Source organism: Ictalurus punctatus, chromosome 25, assembly GCF_001660625.3.
Source record: "Ictalurus punctatus breed USDA103 chromosome 25, Coco_2.0, whole genome shotgun sequence".
NCBI lineage: Eukaryota > Metazoa > Chordata > Actinopteri > Siluriformes > Ictaluridae > Ictalurus > Ictalurus punctatus.
This window is the reverse complement of record NC_030440.2, coordinates 11,181,869-11,196,458: the sequence shown is the minus strand read 5'-3', so window position 1 is coordinate 11,196,458 and position 14,590 is coordinate 11,181,869. Positions and strand designations below refer to the sequence as shown.

The 14,590-nt window shown below is 39.4% G+C and overlaps 1 protein-coding gene across 2 annotated transcripts in view; it reads left to right on the top strand.

The window, feature by feature from the left end:
• The window catches only part of cracd (capping protein inhibiting regulator of actin dynamics), a 39,831-nt gene that overhangs the window by 21,042 nt on the left and 4,199 nt on the right, over nucleotides 1–14,590 (top strand). Inside the window, exons 1-6 of one of the 2 annotated variants that reach the window (XM_017456049.3) lie at nucleotides 4,488–4,580; nucleotides 9,352–9,520; nucleotides 9,786–9,918; nucleotides 10,638–10,799; nucleotides 11,488–11,700; nucleotides 12,199–14,557. In XM_017456049.3, the coding sequence (XP_017311538.1) occupies nucleotides 9,877–9,918; nucleotides 10,638–10,799; nucleotides 11,488–11,700; nucleotides 12,199–14,557 (2,776 nt within the window). In that variant the 5' untranslated portion in view covers nucleotides 4,488–4,580; nucleotides 9,352–9,520; nucleotides 9,786–9,876. Of the gene's footprint in view, nucleotides 1–4,487; nucleotides 4,581–9,351; nucleotides 9,521–9,785; nucleotides 9,919–10,637; nucleotides 10,800–11,487; nucleotides 11,701–12,198; nucleotides 14,558–14,590 lie in introns of those variants that run through there. The other variant, XM_017456050.3, reaches the window with a different exon arrangement.

Sequence of the window (14,590 nt, the reverse complement as noted above, 5' to 3'; positions counted from 1 at the left end):
AGCTATTACTCCCTCAACAGGCACATATCTATAATGTAGTAATGACCTAAATGATCTAATGACAGCTCTCGTTCTTTCTGTATTATCAGTATGATGGAATTAAATTGCACACACACACCCAGACCTGTGTAACTTGAGCTTGAAATTCAATACCAAACTTGAACAAATACTCTCTCTGCTCTTCTGTCTTGCCAAAGCAGTAACATGTTAACTGCATTTCAGTTGATCCACTTCTTTGAGGAGACTTGATTACAGATGTTTAAACATATTTCACTTCTGTACAACACCGTGAGAGAGACAGGATGCTCTGTGATGGAGGAATATAGTGATGTTGAAGGGGAAAAAAGTGACAAAGACTTTGATGGCATGATTGAGGAGAGGAATAAGTAAGCTGAAAGCTGAAATGAGAAAAAGTACAGATTAAGAGTCAGCAGAATACAAGGAAGGAGAGAGAGAGAGAGAGAGAGAGAGAGAGAGAGAGAGATCAGACGCAGGTGAGCAATCAGCATCATGGTCTCCCTGAGCAACCGAGAGCTCACATTTCCTCTAATCTTCTGCACCTCCTCCCTTACACTCCCAAATCCAACCCCCTCCACTTATATTCACACAAAGGTCCAGTGGAAACCTCCCATGTGTTTATGTTTCTCCCCACTCTCTACCCTCGATACAGGTAAAAAAGCTCTCCGTAACCATGGTGATGGACAGTAAGGAGGCTAAGCATGACGTGCGTGTAGAAGTAACCCTATCTGAAGGCCCAGGTAAACAGAGCAGACGTCTTAAAGAGACAGTAAATGTAGCGGTTAAAGGTGATAATTACCTTATTTAAGCACTGTCTCTTTAAGAAGAGTGTGATGCTGATGGGTTGTAAGTGGTCATTTAAGCTTCTTACAAAAACCCATCCAGGACTTGTGTGCCGTGCTCTGCGCTCTAATCATGTGCCTCCGATTTATACCATTGCTGTGTATTGAATGACGCTGTGCATCTTGTGATACTACATATTATTACCTTTCCATGATTTATATTTAAATTATATTCAAATCTATTCCAGGTTTGGAAGTAGTGTTGAGTCAATAGAATGCTGCACTCAGCGAATAAGGCAGTTATGCGCCATATTTAGCTGCACTATAGTATATTGAGCATTACAATATTGAGCTAAAGAATGGTATCAGAGATGAATATCTCTTGATGTATTGGAGATTTTGCTTGTATGATGCTTGAGAACCAGGCAATTTTATTCGAACCCTCTCCACACACCCAGAACAGTGTTATTCAGGATGTGTAGTGCATGTAGTATAGTGTTAGACCATGCTGTAGTAACTGAATGCAGAAATCCAACTCATCACAATTTCCGTGACTCTAACACAAGAATTTACAGGTTTGCAGATTGGACTTTATTGGACGTTTAATAAACAATGAAATCTCAAGTGCCAAGTATTAGTGCTGTACACTATGTCACATAATACGACATACTGTACAGGAGTTACAATGACATGAGGTGAGAGAGCTCTTCTTCCTTCATGGATGCTAACAACCGTACCTCCAGTTCAGTGTATGCGTTACTAAGTGGAGCTCTCAACACTGATATCGTTTAATAGATTTCTTTATGTATTAAGTATGTCTAAATGGCCAGCGGTATGAATCTTCAGCATTCCCTGATTGTCAGTGTTGGTAATTAAATGAAATTTTGAGGTTTATTAACAGGATAGATACAAATCCAAAAATCATCAACAATAAGCCAGTCCTGGTCATACACAGAATATCAGAGGGCAAACAGAATCCAATTCACAAATCCAAAGTTCAGGTCAAGGTACTTTTTTCTTTTAGCCATTATTCTACACACTGCAGTTGATGTTACTGCAGTTCTCCTGCAATGCTCAGAAATCATTCATGGTTTCAGGAGGGACATTAGACAAGCGATTTGTAAAAGGATTATTATGAAAATATAGTGTTATTTTTCTTACTGTTCATGTTGTTTACCACCCTCCACGGTTCTGCTGCATTATAAGACCGTTTTTGTTGAGATGGGGCAAAAAAAGGGAAGTGGGGCTCAATGGGAAAAAGTTTTAATACCTCTGGCCTATATATATATATATATATATATATATATATATATATATATATATATATATATATATATATATATATATATATATATATATATGGCACATGCCTTCAGCTTGTGTTGTTATTCACAATAACATGGCCTCCTTTTCTGTTATTGTCAAGTTGATTATCATCATTAGTCTGGATACACTGTGGTCTGAGTGTAGATGTACTGTAATGTTCAGTGGATTTGTCTCAGTGTAATTTTATGATGGTGTAGAGTGGTGTGAGTAGTCTCTGGTTGTATTGTAGTACTGAGTTGAGTGGTACAAATGCCACTCTCCTGGCAGAGTGCTGTCCAGTGCACTTCCACGCCTCAGTAACTGAACATGCCTGCAGCACTATATTGTGGACGCAAGATAGGACAGAACCAGGGAAGCGAGAGAGGGAGAGAGAGATGGAAAGAGAGAGAGAGAGAGAGAGAGAGAGAGAGAGAGAGAGAGAGAGGGATTTGTTTCAGCCTTGTCAGACAAAGAGTAAGAGAGAATTATTACAATGTATTATACAGTCCCCTCCGAAACTATTGGAATGGCAAGACTAATTCATTTGTTTGTGCTATACAGCAGAGACATTTGGGTTTGAGATCAAAAGATGGACATGAGACATGAGAGTTTAGGATTTCAGCTTTTATTTCCTGGTATTTACATCTAGATGTGTTAAACAACACAAAACATAAAACCTTTTATATCAGACCACCCAATTTTTCATTGAGCAAAAATACAGGATCAGATAAGACTTGAAGTAAATGAAAGTAAAAAACACTTAATATTTGGTTGCATATCCCTTGCTTGCAAAAACTGTATAAAGCCTGTGACTCGCTGAAATCACCGAATTGTTGCTTTCTTCTTATGTGATGCTTTTCCAGGTTTTTACCATGGTCTCTTTCAGTTGTTGTTTGTTTTGGGGGGTTTCTCCCTTTAGTCTACTCTTCAGGATGTGAAATGCTGCTCAGTTGGATTTAGGTCTGGTGATTGACTTGGCCAGTTTAAAAGCTTCCACTTTTCCCCCTTGATTAAGTCCTTTGTTGAGTTGGCAGTTTGTTTTGGATCATTGTCTTGCTGCATGATAAAGTTCCTTCCTGCTAATTTGGATGCATTTCTCTGTAAATTGACAGACAAAATGTTCCTGTAAACTTCTAAATTCATTCTGCTGCTACCATCATGAGTTACATCATCAATAAAGATTAGTGAGACTGTTCCAGAAGCTGCCATGCAAGCCCAAGCCATGACACTACCTCCACCATGTGTCACAGATGAGCTTGTATGTTTTGGATCATGACCAGATCCTTTCTGTCTCCACACTTTGGCCTTTCCATCATTTTGGTAGAGGTTCATCTTGGTTCCAGAACTTTTGTGGCTCATCTCTGTATTTCTTTGCGAAATTCCAATCTGGCTTTCTGATTCTTACTGCTGATGAGTGGTTTCTATCTTGTGGTATGCCCTGCTCTCAAAATCTTATTTGAACGGTAGATTGTGATATCTTCTCCCCTGCCCTGCGGAGGTTGTTGGTGATGTCACTGACTGGGTTTTTCTTCACAACTCTCACAATGTTTCTGTCATCAGCTATTATCGTGTTCCTTGGCCGACCCATTCGGGGTCTGTTGCTCAGTACACCAGTGGTTTCTTTCTTTTTCAAGACATTCCAAATTGTTGTATTGGCTGTGCCTAATGTTTGTGCAATGGATCTGTTTGATTTTCCCTCTTTTCTCCCATAAATAGCTGTCTGATGTTCATGTGGTCATATTATCCAATATTGTTGCTTGCCAACAGTTCGATGGTTTGATACAAAATGTGCTATGTTCCATGTTGCTTAACACATATACATATAAATACCAGGAAATAAAAGCTGAAATTCTAAACTCTCTTCTCATATTCATCTTTTTTCTCAAACCCAAATGTTTTCAGTCTACAGCAAAAACAAATTAATTAATTGACCTTGCCATTCCAATAGTTTCGGATGGGGCTGTAATTTCAAGCAAATAAAATTTGTATAAGGAACGGAAACAAGCAATGTTACTGAAACAAAAAACTTGGAGTGGTGAGTTAATACATCGGCCACAGACAGAACACCACAAGCACATATGAATCAGTGACACTGTTGTCATTCTTCCACACTGCCTTTGTGTCGTAAAACACAATTTGTAACTCTACACTTCTTTCCACTTTTAGCCTGTAACAGATCCATCCAGGTCCCTAAATGCATTTATCGTGTCAGGAGTGTAGAGTGGCCCTGTAATGAAAGAGATCACACATACACATAAACACATTTAGACGTCTGAGCTAAACTGTTATATATCCATCTCTATGGGGTTTACGATTCAGCATAATCCGATGCCAAGCACAGACTCATAGAAATAACCGGGAGATACCAAAGGTCCTTCTCTTATCTTTAGTATAACATTGTTACATGGAAACAATGACACAGAATGATTTCTCAGCGGCTGTGAAGTTTGCAAAGGCAAAACTATCTTATAAATGGTAGGTCATTTTTGTTTTACATACTAAAATGCATAAATGCATACAAAACTGATGTTAAACTTGAGACATACTTATTAGCAAGTATATTGTCACGCAACTCCTAGGGGAAAGAATTGTGAGGAAATGAGGCTGGCTTATGCGAAACATAATCACATGTAGTAATGATATGCCTATTCAGATATAGCTGTACAAAGGTGTTCTGTAATAATCTAAAAAAAAAAACAAACGTGTATATATTTATGTTTTTAAAATCCTCAGTGCATGAGGATTCTATTAGTTACAACTTAAAATAACTGTATTATGTGTATATATATATATATATATATATATATATATATATATATATATAGTAATCTTCTCTACACTCTTCTAAATAGTAAAACATTTTGTACAAATGATGCGAAATATTGATAAATAATGCCACTAAATTGTAAATGACCATACCATAGTACATTTTAAGGCACATGAAAGAGACTGGCTAAGCTTTGTACTCGGTCTACAGTACATCAAACCATAATACAAAAGATATCCTGTAGGAAGACAACAAGGAAACGAGACACCACAAATTATCCTGGCAAACAAATGGCCATATTGTTTGGTGGTAATGAGTCCATTAACATGTAATAGATATGATGAGGAAGTGGTGGCTCTGGGGCAGGAAATGCTAAAGGCTTCATAAATTCTGCTTTACATTCTAATATACAGAGTGTCCCAAAAGTCTCCATATACAGGGAAATTAACACTTTTTAACAAAATGTAACTTTCTTTACAAAACATCCTCTACATGATTGCCATTTCTTTGTAAACACACACAGAGTCATCTCTCCCGACTTGGGCTCCCAGTTTGGCGACGTGTGTGATGTGCTCGCCATGTTTCCTGTTAAAGTCAATCGCAACCTTGTGACAGCTTCCTGATCCAGCCATGAGAATGATTTCAATACGTTCTTTTGTCAAAGGTGTTGTTATATAGAAATATAATAATAATAACTATATAAACTAAGAATGTCAAATTTTGGGGAGGCATTTTGCTAAAAATGGTTGATTTCCCCTATGTATGGAGGCTTTTGGGACACCCTGTAGAATTAAATATACACAATGTGTAAAGTACACTGAACTATAATGAATAATAGTAATTGAAAATAAAATATATTTTATAGTACATTTATGCATTTAAAATGTGGAAAAGGAAAAGTATGAACGTATATAGTAGTACATATGGATGATATAGGCTTAACACTATATCACAATATTTTATGGTATTTTTTGCGGTAACAGTATATATATGACTATATGAAAATATTAACATTCAACACTATCTTTTTTGGCTATTTAATATTTAATCAAATATAAAACTATACCTATTAAATAGTCTAAAAAATAGTATATGAATTTTATTCACAAATTAAAATTGCAGTGAAATTACAAACACCAACACTCGCAAGATTCATAATCTAACCCCAAGAACAATCAATGGAAATGTTGTGAAAAAAAAAGAAAAAGAAAAGAAAATTACTGTAAAAGTGCATATAATGTTTAAACAGTGCAAACTTAACAAGTATTGCTGCAAAATATCAGAACAGTATATAAACACAATAATGATTCAAACCAAGAACAAGTTTGAAATGTAAAAATTCTTTAAGATTCTGACTTTATTCTCAAACTACATGCTAAAGTTGGAACTCTGCCTTTCGCCAAGCTCGTTCTCGTTCTCGTAATGACACCCACGTCATTAACTATATCATCAATTTCACGGGATGACGAATTCTTATCATGGGGAGGAATTGTACAGGTATATCAAGGAACGATACGATATGGCACAGCCCTATATAGTAGTGATTAATTTTTCTTTTTGGCAGAGCAGCCCATATATCTGGTAACTTTCCATATGCTCCACAAAATACAAGGACATAAAACACTATACATTACATACATGCATACATACATAAATACATACATGCATACATACATATACAGTGCCCTCCACTAATATTGGTATGCTTCATACATATGAGCAAAGAAGGCTGTGAAACATTGTCTTTATTGTTTAACCGTTTGATCTTTTGTTAAATAATTCCCAAAAATACTCTCATGGATATCAAACAATTGCAAACACGACACAGATTTATCAAAAAAAATAAATATTAGTGTTAAATATAGGCGTAAATATAGGTTAAGTCTCCAAAACTACAATCCAAAGTCACCTACATCACCACAAGTTGTTTGGAAGGGTTTCAAGAAAAAAGCCTCTACTCTCATCCAAAAACAAACTCAAGCATCTTCAGTTTGCCAGACACTACCAGAACTTCAAATGAGATCGGGTTCTATGGTCAGATGAAACCGAAACAGAGCTTTTTGGAAATAAACACTAGAGGTGGTTTTGGTGCACACAGAGAGGTAGCCATATGGAAACGTACCTCATGCGCACAGTTAAATACGGTGGAGGCTTTTTAATGTTTTGGGACTGTTTTTCTGCCAGAGGACCTGGACAAGTTGTTAGGATACATGGCATCCTGGACTCCATCAAAAATCAACAGATATTAAATGAAAACCTGACTGCCTCTGCCAGAAAGTTTAAAATGGGTCATGGTTGGATCTTCCAGCAGGAGAATGATCCAAAACATACATCAAAATCAACACAAAAATGGTTTACTGACCACAAAATCAAGGTCCTGCCATGGCCATCCCAGTCCCCTGACTTAAACCCATAGAAAACCTGTAGGGTGAACTGAAGAGGAGAGTACACCAGCGTGGACCTTGAAATTTGAAGGATCTGGAAAGATTCTGTATGGAGGAATGATCTCAGATCCCTTGCCATGTATTCTCCAACCTCATCAGGCATTACAAGAGAAGACTCAGAGCTGTTATCTTTGGGGTTCTGCACCCCAAAGCTGTATTCAGAGTAGGAATATACTTCTGTATACTGAGATTTTCCTAATTAAGTGCATTTTAATTACATATGCCACATGGTGGTGTAGTAGGTAGCATTGCTGTCTAGGTTACTGTCTGTGCTTGAGTATGTGAGTGTTCGTATGTGCGTCGTAAAGACACGTCGTAAAGACAACAAAGCGAAAGTATTGGAGAATTGGCCATCACAAAGCCCTGACCTGAATCCTGTAGAAAAATTGAAAACATGTCTGAGCAACTCACAAACCTGACTGAGTTACACTATTTCTGAACAAAAGTATTGTGAGAAGCTTGTGGAAGGCTACTCCAGGTGTTTGATTCAAGTTCATGAAATGAGAAGGTAACACCACCAATTTCTAACAAGGTGTATCTAAACTTGTGACACACTAAAAATCTGATAGTAAGTAAACGCTGATAGTAAATCTCTTATGATGGCTATTATTTTGAAATGACCACTTATGGAAATAAATAGATAGAAATGGAAATGACTTGACACAGAAATGTATGGTAACATGAAATGCGTGGAGCTGTGAAAAATTCAGTTTGAATGTCTTTAGCCTAGGGTGTATGTAAACATTTGAGCTCAGCTGTAACATTTAAGATGCATCTGTCCATTTCCTTATGTTTAGTAACAATTGTTTTTAAGATTTATATCTATAAATCTAGAACATTCTCATGGAGATTAGGAATTTTTCTTCCTCTACGGTACCATTAACTTGTGGTGTACCTCGAGGATCGATTTTGTTTCCATTGTATTTGCTCCCTTTAGGTTTGATTTTTCAGAAGCACAACATTATACCCAGGATTCCTCCCCATTGTAACATGGGGAAAATTTTGACATGTACTCTTTGAACTGTCCTGAGGAGGTAAAATGCTGGCTGGCAGCCAGTTTTCTAACACTTAATTAATCTAAAACTGAAATTGGACCACCAGTTTCTATTATACAGATAAATAATCATCCTGGTCTTTCATCTGTGAATTCTCATGCTCATGTAAAAAAATTTGGGAGTGATTTTTGATAACAGCATTAAATTCAAATCAATTCAGTGGTGACGAGTGACCTTTATCATCTCAGATCCATTGCGAAATTGGAAGCGTTTTTAGCCAGTAAAGGACTTGGAGATAGTAATTCATGCATTTATATCCTGGCTGGATTATTGTAACTCACTGTACCTTGGTGTGGCTCAGTCCTCTTTATCCCGCCTTCAATTGGTACAAAACGCTGCTGTATGTCTTCTTACGGGAACTAGAAAGAGGGAACGTATTTCGCCTGTTAATAAACGCGCCTTGCCTTGCCCTTTCTATATTTCCAATCATTTGCTCATGCATCTGTTTATACTGCTAGTGGCTGAATTGTGATAGTCTGTTTTTTTTTGTTTTTTTTGTTAGATAGGGCCCATATTTTCTTATACCAGATGTGTTGTGCATTAGGAAACCAGACCTGAAGTGTATTTGCTCAAAGTACAATAAATTTACCCACCCACTAGAGCTTTAGGGATACGACATAAACATGAAATTGTACACTACAAGAGTTCATTAAGGAGAAACGTGATATGCGTTTTGCTAGGGAAAAAAAAATATATAGAACCCCACAAAAGGATGCTCATGTTATGATAAAATTCTCAGAGTCTGTATTGTGCTTATCTAATTTGTTATGTGCGATCTGTCTCTATATAAAATACAGCTGTTTTTTTTGGTTTGAGAGAAGTAACAGATACAGTATGTCAGGTGTGTCAGTGAATGAAACTGACAATTACTGATATGCACTTTCAGCTTCATACCTTCATGCCTTCACACTTCACTTACAATCACAAAATTAAAATGGTCTTTTTCCATCACATGATGATAACTATTTTCTCACTTGCAGACCGGCGGCGGCCGGGTAAATTCCAGCCATTCCGCCGCCTGTTTGGAAGGAAGAGGAGGAGGGAGACAGAGCGAGGGTTTGAGGAAACTGAACTTAAACCCAGCCACTCCACCGATGAAGTGTGCAATGGAGTGGTCTCAGGCCCAGAAGAGTCCAGTCAGCATCTAAGGTTATAGATCTGGCAGGAAAAACATAAAATACTGTTGTATTTCATCATATTTTAACTTTCAAAAAACATCAGCGTAAGCACCCCCCCCCCCCCCCCCCCCCCCCCCCCACCACCCTTAAATACTGATCTAGAATAAGTTTTACTTTTATATTCCACCCAATGACAGAGTAAATGCTACAAAATAATAATTCACAAGTGAAGTTCCAGCTTGCACATAAATAGTAATAAATTTTGGTTTGTACGTTTTGTGCATGTGTGAACATAGAGAGCTAAATCCCCTGGGGTCTCGAGCTTTTTCACACGAGAGCATCTTCATCCCTGAGGATTCTGTAGAGAAGCCGTGCTCAGAACTGACCATGTCTCAAGAGAACGTCTCAGACAAAGTCAGGAACCTACAAGTAAGTGTATTTTAATGAAATATTCATTCTCTTATACAGATGCGTACTATACATGCAAACACATATTTTAACAAAGGTAAAGCCTATTACAATAAGTAAGGAATGAAACACCTCAGGACATGCTGTTACAGATGATAATCAATGACAGGATGATGTGATGTGGTCAGTGCGAAGCGGAGAACTGAAGCCTCTTTTCTCTCTGTTTGGATGTTAATAAGACATAAAAATGCAGCTTGTTATGTTACGTTGAATCCAGAACGTGCAAAGTCTTCTGTACTGAAGACACTCTTATGATGGCAAACGTACTAACCTTTACAAAGTGCTGACACCTTCTCCTTCTTCAATGTTAAATAAACATCAGGGTCAGGGTCACGGTGGATCTGCAGCCCATCCCAGTAACAGTGGATGCAAGGCTGGAGAATTCACCCTGGATGGGCTGCTAATCCATGACAGGGCACCATTCATACACTCATTCACACCTAGGGGCAATTTAGCATAGCCAATCTGCCTACTGGCATGTTTTTTGGGAGGAAGGAAGAAACGGGAGAACCTGGAGGTGCTGTTATATAAAATTAATCAACAGCTTCTTATTAATCAGATTTGAGTAGGAAATATACTTATTACTATTATTTTTATTATATTCAAATTTAATCTAGCACCACTTACCTTATTTACCTCATAATATAATTGAGCTCTGTACCCTGTGTTTAATTCTACAGAGGCAGATAGCTCATAATATAAAGTTTGGTCAGAAACCTCCCTCAGTTAGAAAAAGTGAAGGAGATGAAGGTAGCTCAGACGAGGAAGAAATACCAAGAAGTCCACTGCGAGTCCTGGCACAGGTGGAGCCAGAGCCACAGGAGACCGAAGCCAGGGAGAACGTAAGAAAAAAAACATCTTAACATTTTTAAAGAGTCCTTTAAAAAGTAAATTTTTTTACAACAAAAAATGACAGATTTTTATAAGAATGTACAGCTGTAAGACAGACTAATGGAACTGTGGTACACTATATGACCAAAGGTTTGTGGACACCTGACCATAACAGCTTCCCATTCCAGTCCTCTTTGCTGTTATAATAACCTCCACTCTTCTGGGAAGGCTGTCCACTAAATTTTGGAGTGTCGCTGTGGTGTGAGGAGGTCTGGTGTGCAGTCGGTGTTCCAGTTCATTCCAAAGGTGTTCAGTGGGGTTGAGATCAGGACTCTGTGCAGAACATTCGAGTTCTTCCACTCCAATTTTGGCACACAATGTCTTCATGGGCCATGGTTTGTGCACAGGGACATCGTCATGTTGGAACAGGTTTGGGCCTCTTAGTTCCAGTGAAGGAAATTTGTAATGCTACATCATACAGACACATCCTATACAATTGTGTGCTTCCAGCTTTGTGGCAACAGTTTGGGGAAGAACCATGGAGGTTTGATGGTCAGGTGTCCACAAACTTTTGGCTATATAGTGTACAGAATACTATCACTTTAAATCTATCCTTAATATTTTATATCTCTACATGAATTATGAAAATATTTGAATGTCATTTCTTTTTACTAAGACTCTTTTCTGTTTGATAATTAGGTTTCATCTGCTACCTGTGATGTGGTTCACTATAGGACTCCTGTGAAGTCCCCTCGCACAAAGCGGCCTCCTCCTCCTGGTACGATTGAATCAATTAACCTAGATGCTGTTCCCCAGTCCGCTCCACGCTTGGACAACACTGCTGCCAAACATAAACTGTCTGTCAAACCCAAAAACCAGCGAGTGTCCCGTAAGCACCGCAGATTCACACAGGTAAGGAATATTTTTTCCTTTGACTGACACCTAGGAAATTTGTGAACCTCTTATAGTAACACTAGAGACTCCGATTCAGGGTGAGGATCCATGGGCAAAATTTAATAACAGTTCCCATTTCAAAATATAAACACAATCCAAGAATCAAAGTTGATAATCCAGGCAAAGTGGTAAAAAAAAAAATCCCCCAAAAAACATCAAACATGTAGCGAAACAATCAGAAGGCAATCCAAACTGCAAAATCCAAAGAACAGGCAGAGATCAAAAGACAAGAGACAAAATATTGGCAAGGCTTTGCAATAACTGAATGATAAACTCTATGATCTGCTTATATAGCATCAAACCAACAAGTGACCAGGAAGTGAGGTACAGCAGAGGTCACACTAATAGTCCGGAGAGCGCAACGTCTGCTGGCAGGGAGGGAAAGTGTCCGGAGTCCCACTTACCCTTTATTGGTTTACCTGTTACAAAACTCATGTCTTTCTTTGTCAATTTTAGGAGTTTCTGGAAGTGGATATTTCAGCACTTCTGCAAGAAGAGACAGATGTGCAGAAACCTGCAGAAGAAACAGGGGTTTGGAGAGAAGGACATGTAAGAAGTCACTGGACCAGAGATGAGCAAGAGCTTCCTGAAAAATCTAAGAAGCAGAGACTTCATGAAGAGGAGCAGGAACGTCTGGAGCTTCAGAGAATCCAGGAGCAAGTGAAACAGAGAAGGAGAGAAGAAGAAAGAAGAGCTGAGGAACTGAGACTGGAACAGGAGACAATGCGCAGAAAACAGGAAGAATATCAGCGAAAGGAGGAAGAGGAGCAAAGGCAACGGGAAGAAGACAGAAGGAAGGAAGAAGAAGAAATGAGAAAGAGGGAGGAGGAGCAACGCTTGAAGGAGGTCGAAGAGAGAAAGAGACGTGAGGAAGAAGAACGAAAAAAGAGAGAAAAAGAGAGAAGGAGAGCAGAGGAAGAAAGAAGAGAGCAAGAACTCATAGCAGAGCGCCTTCGCCTGGAGGAGGAGAGGAAAAAGAAAGAATTGGAGGAGCAGAAACGAAAAGCGGAGGAGGAGGCAGAAAAACGAAGGCTTTGGGAGTTACAGGAAAAACAGCACAGAGAAGAAGAAGCACGTCTTTATGAGGAACAAAGAAGGCGACAAGAAGAAGAGGAGGCTGAGATGAAAAGATTGGCTGATGAAAAGAAAAGGAAGGAAGAGGATAAAAGAAAGAGGCAGCAAGAGGAGATGAGAGCTGCTGAGGAGCACTCCACATCCTCTGATCCAGAGTGGAAGAGGAAAGCAGAGGAGCTGCGATGGAGGGAGATGGAAGAGAGGCAAAGACCTTTCACTTTCAAAGTGTCCTCGGGTGAAAAGCAAATCCTATTTCAGAAGGTCAATCTAACACCAGTTACCCCAGTACCTGCTCAGCAGGGTGAAACAGCTGCTGAAATCAGGGAAGGCACTGCAGGAGTTCCTGATTCACCAACTTTATCTTCATCCCTGTATGTTCCTCACACTGCTATATTAGTGACTGGAGCTCAGTTGTGTGGTACAGCAGTAAATCTGGATCAGATAAAAGACACAGCCTGTAAGTCTCTGCTTGGTCTCTCTGAGGACAAAAAAGCCTTTGGGACCCCAGCAGGGAAGAGCAAGGTATCACCAGATCGCAAATCTGGAAAAACCAAATCTTTAAACGAATCCTCTTTATCACCAGACCAGTCTAGTGCTGCTGTCCTGGCAGAGTGGGCCAGTATACGATCCAAGATTTTTAAAGGTGGCCTAGATGGAAAATACCAAGAGCACCCAGACAAACAGGTGCAGAGCCGAACAACAAGTGAGGACATTGATGAGCCACCATTCTCTCACACCAATCTCAGGAAGACCATGTCAGCAAGCGCCAAGTTTTCCATCACTCCAGCCAGAAAAAAGTTTGCAGACTCTAACAGAAATTCTGAGGTCCTTAGTCAACAAGAGACAGAAGGAGGTAGGGGGGAATTACCATCCACAGATTCTGCTCCTAGCCAGCATCTCCATTCACCTTCCTCTGCCAGCAAAGGTCAAAATAAGGGAGGAAAGGTGGTCCGTACCTCAGAAAGTACAGAAGAATGCAAGTTTGCCAAAGACCTTCCTTCTTTCCTCGTTCCAAGTCTGCCACATGGATCCCCGAAAGCTCCAACATCTGAAACAGGACCCCTGAGCCAGGTGGAATCAGAAGACTCAAAGTATTATGGGGAACAGAGAGAACAGAGTGGTGACGAGAGGCCCTCACCATTTGGTATCAAACTGAGGAGGACCAACTACTCCCTTCGTTTTCATAGTGAGCAATCCACAGAGAAGAGGAAGAAAAGGTATAGTGCAGGTGACAATTTTGAAGGCGTACCAGTGCCCCTCACCTCTACTGACCAATACTCTGACACTTCTGCATTCTCAGAGAAGACCAGTATCACGACTCCACTTGGAGAGAGTGGAATCAAATTCCAAGGAATCTCCAGTGTAGAGTCCCGCTCCAGGCCTGGTAGAATTGCTTCCTCTTCACCATGCAGTGAACGTGACAAACTCATCTCTAAGCCCCCAATTTATCAGAAACCAGTCACATTTCCCAAACCATATGATGGTGCCACACCTCCACATTCTCCCCTACCTAAACCTGGTAGAAGGACTTCTGGGGACATGCTGACTCAACGATCAGGTGGACCAGAATTGGCAGCTTCTGAAGAGCGCATTGATCAAAAGTTAGAGCCCTCAGAATCCATGCAGTGTCAGAGGAATGGTCAGGGGGAGGATGAGCCAAAAGAAAAGAAGTCCTTCTTTCCATCCATCAGCATTCCATGGAGAGAGAAAACAGACCGTAAGACTGAACTCATAAGAAGAGGCAAGTATAATCTCACTTGTTATATGAATACTT